Source organism: Protobothrops mucrosquamatus, unplaced genomic scaffold (assembly GCF_001527695.2).
Source record: "Protobothrops mucrosquamatus isolate PMUCROS unplaced genomic scaffold, P.Mucros_1.0 scaffold2660, whole genome shotgun sequence".
In the NCBI taxonomy this organism is placed as follows: Eukaryota; Metazoa; Chordata; class Lepidosauria; order Squamata; family Viperidae; genus Protobothrops; species Protobothrops mucrosquamatus.
Window position 1 is genome coordinate 19257 of NW_015388709.1, and position 7302 is coordinate 26558.

Consider the following 7302-nt stretch of genomic DNA (forward strand, 5'->3'; position numbering starts at 1 on the left):
AATATATTTGTACCATATCAAAGGCTTCAGAACGTCAGTTTGGGACTTGGGGACCCTTTAGGATACTGGACAGAGCTTTTTCCTGGGAACAAGTAAATATCAATTGCTATTTCCAAGGTTGGAGCCTTTTCTATATCATTAGTCAGCAACAATCTATGCATCATACAGTCCCTGGAATACCTGCCCAGGACCCAAAGGACTGCAGTCTTGATTATCCAGTTTTAACTCATGATTTGAAATACAGTTCCACAAGAAAGGATTGCTTTTAGCCTTCATACTGATTTCTGTTCGGAATATAGTCACTAAGTTAAGAAATGAAAAGTCAAGAGAAGAGTCTGTGGGGAGAGAACGCTGCCGGTCATTTCCTATGAAAAGAGAATTTTCAAAAAAAGACATTCTTCTAAGAGCACCTATGAGCTATTCTAGATAGCTTACGACCTATTTTTCAAGGAAAAAAATCTACTTTTTCAGTAGTAAAAAAAAGACAATAGGCCAACATATGTAGAACAAAAAGCTTGTCTTGGTATTTTAATTAAGGATTAAAGCAAATTTCCTCTTTCCTACAGTCAATTTTACAGTAAAAATATGTAAAACCAGTTATTAAATATACAACAGTTGAAAATTACATATTTCAAGTGTGTAATCAATTTCATTTTATGAAACAATACATATTCAAAGCCTGGAGTAGGTGGTAAACTTTTATAGCCTCTTTTACCATCAGCCAGCATACTGCCACCATCATAGTACAATAAGGAAAATTGAATGACGATCTCTGATTATTCACTGAAAGACAAACAGAGAACATTAGCAAGCATTATCTCATTTAAATGGTATTCTTAAAAATCATCTTTAAAATGTGTCAAAACTGAAAGTTTCAAGTATACATTGTTCAGCAAACAATAAAGAACTGAACTTACATAGGTTTTATGCCTGACTGTACATTTTCATGCTCTATTAAGAGATGTAATTACAGTTAGTAAAAAGAACTAGTTACCTAGTTTGTGTTCGAGTCCATTTCAAGGCATGACGTGGTGGTACAGAAACAGGGTGGTAGAATGTGCAGTCCACTCTGGTACAGTGTGTGTTAAACCTGCAGTGCTAACAAGATAAATGAAAGGCTTAAAAACTTGCAAGAATTAAATTTGGCTCGTTTTAATTTATTTAGTATATGCTTTTTCTTTTAAAAATATGCAATTGTCCAATGGGATCATTCAAGTAATCATTGGTAAAAAAGATGTTGAGACTCTAGAAAGAATACAGAGAAGAGCAACAAAGATGATCAGGGGACTGGAGGCTAAAATATATAAGGAACGGTTGCTGGAATTGGGTATGTCTAGTTTAATGAAGAGAAGGACGAGGGGGGACATGATAGCAGTGTTCCAATATCTCAGGGGCTGCCATAAAGAAGAGGGAGTCAAGCTATTCTCCAAAGTACCTGAAGGCAAGACAAGAAGCAACGGATGGAAACTAAGCAAGGAGAGAAGCAACCTAGAACTAAGGAGAAACTTCCTGACAGTTAGAACAATTAATCAGTGGAACAACCTGCCTCCAGAAGTTGTGAATGCTCCAACACTGGAAGTTTTTAAGAAGAGACTGGACAGCCATTTGGTTTCCTGCCTGAGCAGGGGGTTGGACTAGAGGACCTCCAAGGTCCCTTCCAACTCTATTATTATTATTATTATTATTATTATTATTAGTAGTAGTAGTAGTAGTAGTAGTAGTAGTATCTAAACTGAGTGAACTGAACCAAAGTTGGAATTTTTTTGTGATTTTTTTAGAGTTAACTCCTAGGTCAGATCAAACAAGTTTGATGCAAACTTCTATTTGTGATTGTGCATTCACACGCGAAAGCCATCACTGAAGCTACAAATGCTAATATGCAAATACTTTATCCTAGAGTTTAACATAAAACTGTTATTATTAGAAGTACCAAAATGCCGAATTTAAAAAAAATAAATTTTATGGGAAATATATTGTCCTAAAGGAAAGATTCTGTATAATAACAGAATACCAAACAATAGAATTTTTGCCTAGGGCGTTACAAGCTAACATAAATTGCTATTGCTTATTATGTTTGCCAGTTTTTCTAAACATAGAATACCACCTTGGTCCAGATTCCAGTCTTCGTTACCAAAATCCTGCATGTTATATATAATCTGTAAACTCAGGTATCAATACACAGACTAATGTTTCATGTGTCTCTTCTCTTTCCTATACTTAATATATCTTTCATTACCACCAGCAAAACTTTCTGTCAACGCTGCAAATACTGTATATTCTTGCTTTGACAATATGCAGAACTGTCTGGTATTTTTATAGTTAAATCAGGCAACAGTGAAAGCCTGGGAAAAAGAAACCGGAAGTAAATCACAGCTTCCAAGTTAATTGGAAGATGTGAACCATGACCCCAAAATAGGGGTGGGGAAAAATGCTTAGAATGTATGTGTAACTGAAAAGAATCCAGATCTAAGCATTTCCACCATGCCGTACTGACGTCTCTGTAACCTTAATAAATGCTTTTAGGAAAAAATATGCCTGAAAGTCCTTTTAAGTGTTTCGTTAATCAGACACATGATACTTTCCCCTCCCCACAGATTACTCTGTCTTGTGTATTTCATGTCTTATGTGCACATTGTCCATTTGTATTCTGTTTGGATCATTCTTCCCTTCTCAAGTTTCATCACCCATTTTTCTTCACTGTCCTATCTATTTCTTTCAGATTCTCAGTGTGCAGACAAGAGACACACGCACACATGTATATATACTCAGTAAATATCCTATTTTATATAAAATGCCCTGGGTTCAAACTAAAATTTCTAAGAGAAAACAGCAGATACTTCCATTTTAGCCTACTTTTCCAATTTTTTTTTCTCTATATATATCTATCTATCTCAATCTACGATACTTACTCTGGGATGATAGAAAGGACATTCCATTTTCTTACATGCAGGGAAAAAGCGGCAAAGCTGGCTGGTAGAAGTTGTTGGTGGGGCTGGAGCTGAAACTATTAATGAGAAAGAAACAGCTATTCCTAAGTTATTCCAAAGCTTAATATTTAATTAAATATTTAATTAAAGAATTGTGAATACTGTCATATGTGTGTGTGATTTTAATTGGTGGCTCCTACAATTCCCAATGTATACTTATGGGAAAATCATATAGCTGAAGGCACTGAATTTTGACCTAGCCACTGGCAGAGTAGGAGGTAATTATGGAATTCAGTAAGAACTGCGGTGATTTCCAAAAAGTAAAAAATAATAATTTCTGCCAGTTTTATGAGTTAGTCATGAGAAAAAGTAGCATGAATAATGCTGTGCCCGAAATTGTTTTAGAAAGGGGGGAATCCTAGCATTCCATGCGTACAGAGCAATTCTTGCTGAGGACTGAAGCAAATGAAGAAAGGGGGATTTCCATTATGCCCTATTCCAAGTGAGGGTCAGTATTTGATGAGCAAGGCATCAAAACTGGAGTCACATCCTTCACTCCTTTTGGCCATACTAGATATGACCAGACAGCTCACAACCGACTGGAATTTAGTGGCTGTTTTTAGGCAGCAGATTAGTTTAACAATACAACTAGCTGTTATAAAGATCAATGAACCTTTGGATTTGAGTTTGCTGTCACTGGCATATTCTAAGCAAGCTCATTTTTTTAAAAATATCAAGAAAATCTTACCTTGTTTAGGTGGTGCTGGCGGTGCCCGTCGACTGGCATGAGTATAAGGACAATCTGATTTGGTACATTTGGCGTCATATTTACAGTTTGGATGGATGAATAAACATTTGTCAGCAAACTTACAGCTTGGAAAGACTCTGAAATATGAATTAAAATACTTGTTATTCCTTCAGAACGAGCTTGCCAATATTCACCCTTTCAAAATTGCTTAGACCAGTTTTACATGAGAAAACATGAGAATAGGGTTTTCAGGTTCAAATCAAGCCATGAAAGATATCAGTGGGGATTTTTTTTTTAAAAAGCCTCAAGCTCCAAATATTTTGATTAAAATTGGATAGAAGTCGGGGAAAAATCCAAGCAGCAGAAGAATTCCCATATAGAGAGGTTAACCCAAAAGGTATAGTTTGATTGTTCTATGTGTGCATGCATGTGCAAAATCTCCAAGTCTCAAATGACCCAAAAAAACCCACCAAAGGCCCAAAGGGCTCTCAAGGACTTTGGATTTTGTTCAAGTTATTTCTATACCACTCAGAGTCCCTCTGTGAGGAAGATGGGCAGTTTCAATATTTGATAAATAAATAAGTACCCAATTATATCATAAAGTCCTTCACCAATGTGTGGAAAAAAAGAAAAGAATCTTCACATTTATGATAAATGAATCTGATTTCCCAGATTAAGAAATGGAGAGCAGGCAACCTATTACTAATCTGAAACATATCAGGCACAGCCATGAAAAATGAAAGAAAATGAAGACTGTAAACATTTCAAAAAGTTTCAATGTAAGAATGGTGAAAAAGAGGCTGCGATGCCTTTTGATATTCAGCAATTCCCTAGAACTAGGTTCACAGGCAAACACACACACACATACACAATGACAGCATTAACTGCATTTTCACCCCATCCTTCCAACATAGAAATGGAGAGAAATTCATGATTGATCACTGATTGTTCAAATTACTTAAAGATAAATGCTTTAACAAAATAAAAATCTGTCTGAACTCCTATCTTTTACTCAAATAAAATTCATGCCAAAAGTCTTTTCCTCTCATACAACCTGGTATTTTGCTGCTCCCACTTCTCCCTGATAAATCTTTGTTGAAATTTAGACCATAAGCTCTTAGGGCTTATGGTCTTATATTAGCACTAAGCTCCATAAAATAGGACTAGGGGTGACATGACAGCAGTTGCCACAAAGCAACCTAGAACTAAGGAGAAATGTAGAACAATTAATCGGTGGAACAGCCTGCCTCCAGAAGCTGTGAATGCTCCAATACTGGAGGTTTTAAAAAGAGACTGGACAGCCATTTGTCTGAAATGGTATAGTGTTTCCTGCCTGAGCAGGGGGCTGGACTAGGAGACCTACAAGGTCCTTTCCAACTTTATTATTATTATTATTATTATTATTATTATTATTATTATTATTATTATTATTATTATCATCATCATCATCATCATCATCATCATCATCATCATCATCATCATCATCATCATTATTATCATTATTATCATCATCATCAAATGTAGTAGTTATCCTTACATCCAGAGTTCCATCAAATGGGTTAGGGTCACTCAGCATTGATTGCCAAAATAGTGCTCGTGTCTCTCTTTCACCTGAACTCTTCCCACAATGCAGGGGAATCAGAGTGGGAAATCTTTATCTCTTCTTTTAAATTTCGAGACCCTGGCACAGCTCTAGGCTCCTTTCCACAACTATCAATTACATATGAGTAGTAACAACTATAGCATAAAATAAGCAAATCACCAGAACATAACATAAATAGATAAACATCCATCTTTTCTTGGAAAAGAATTTAACATCTAGGTTCAGAATTTCCAATCTTGTTTTGGCCTTGTTTAAGTTATAGTTGTCCTGCTGATGTAATGCTGGGAAACTAACACAGTGAAAATCCCCCCTTTTGTGAGTTTGTTTTCCCTTATGTAGCAAGCACAGCAGTGACTACCCATCAATTCAAGTCAAGTTGTTTATGCCTAGTAATGAGAAATATTCGGTAACATCTTGATAAAACTTTGGAAGCTACATATAGATAATGACCAATTATCCTCCAATCCCTGTTTATCCTTTTAGCTACTGGCTGCAGCCACGATCCATGGCAATGAAATTCAATTTTAACACAAACATCTCATTGGTGCTAGTGATGCAACAAAAAGTTTTTTGCGCGAATCCATGTGCCTGAAAGCTAGGAAGGCAAGTTAGGTGAAACTCTATTGAGAAGTTCAGTGCCACTTACTTGCATGGAAGTGTAGGATGATGGAAGGCACATTCATCTCCATTTTTGCAGGCAGGCCAGTATTTGCAGCGCTCGGGTACTTTCTCCATCTTCTGTAAGATGCCTATTTCTTCCATCTCTACTGTGAAGAATAGCCAAAGAAGCAAAGTTAGACATCTGGATTGCAGAAGAGAGCTTTGATCAAAACAACTATACAGTATAGATACACAGAATTTAGAAGGAAATTCAGAAAAGTGGAAATATCCACAAAGACAGAATAAGTTTGCCACTAAGCAATTTGTATAACTCCCAAATTAATTGAACCAAGAACATCCACAATTGATTGAAAGATGGGCAGCTATATACATGCTATAAATTCATTCAGTCAGTCAGTCAGTCATTCTAGGGTTACATAGGCTTCAGACATATTTTCACCACAAATCCTTACTTCACCGTCAAACAGCAACCAAATTTTATTTCAGAACTGGCTGAAAGATATTTCAACAACTAAAGCAGAAATTCAAAATAAAATCTTCATGTTTATTAATTAACTGGTCCTTCCCATCCTTTTTACAGAATCCCTAAACTACTACTAAGAATGACTAATGAAATGTGCTTTATGCGCAGAGCCAATATTGTGATTCATATTTGTTGCTGTAGATTCTTTTATATTCTTTTATATTCAGAGCATGATAAATGCTGCTTCATCAAAATGGCCAATTACATGTTAGTCTGTTTTTCAGAAGTTCATGATGAAAGTATAAGTATCAAAGACAATGGAATGTTATTTCTTTATTACCTGCAGTTCCTCTTAACACTGGTGGTAGAAACAGTAGAATGGAGGATAAAGAATGTCAGTAATTGTTTAAACCTTAATTATTACTGTTATACTCAAATATTTCATAAACTTCATTCTCTAGAATTGTCTGAAAGCCACATCAAATAGAATCTTTATTGCATACTTTCAGTTCCAAAGACTTTGAGCAGCTAAGAAGTAGCAACATAATATTCAAACCTTTAAAGTAGTCTCCCTGAACAACCATCTGTTCAGTAACTGTTCAAAGTTATGATGGCCCTGAACAAATGGTACTTACACCCCAGTCCTTGAAGATGTGACTGTTGCAGCATCCCCACAGTTACATGACAAAAATTTGGGGGCTTGGGTAGTCAGCTTTAATTTACAACTGCCAGGTGTGCTTCAACTTCTCCCCAGTTATCTTCCCCCTCCCCATTTCTGTCCTTTTAGCAGCCCTGCAGTCTGTCACCCCTGCTGACCTGCCTTGCACCATTCCTGCAGCCCTTGCCGCCTGGAGCTCCATCATCCCCAGCAGACCTTCTCCATCTTCTTCCTCCATTTCTTTTTTTTTTTAATTAAAAGTTTTATAAAGATTACAATATT

The 7302-nt window shown here is 36.2% G+C and overlaps 1 protein-coding gene across 1 annotated transcript in view; it reads right to left on the reverse strand.

Moving 5' to 3' along the window:
• Positions 1–500: 500 nt before the first annotated feature.
• The window catches only part of ZC3H14 (zinc finger CCCH-type containing 14), a 37381-nt gene continuing 30579 nt past the window's right edge, over positions 501–7302 (reverse strand). Inside the window, exons 13-17 of the mRNA XM_015825485.1 lie at positions 5925–6045; positions 3676–3812; positions 2910–3004; positions 995–1098; positions 501–783 (exon numbers count right to left, since the gene is read on the reverse strand). Of these exons, the coding sequence (XP_015680971.1) occupies positions 777–783; positions 995–1098; positions 2910–3004; positions 3676–3812; positions 5925–6045 (464 nt within the window). The 3' untranslated portion in view covers positions 501–776. The remainder of the gene's footprint in view (positions 784–994; positions 1099–2909; positions 3005–3675; positions 3813–5924; positions 6046–7302) is intronic.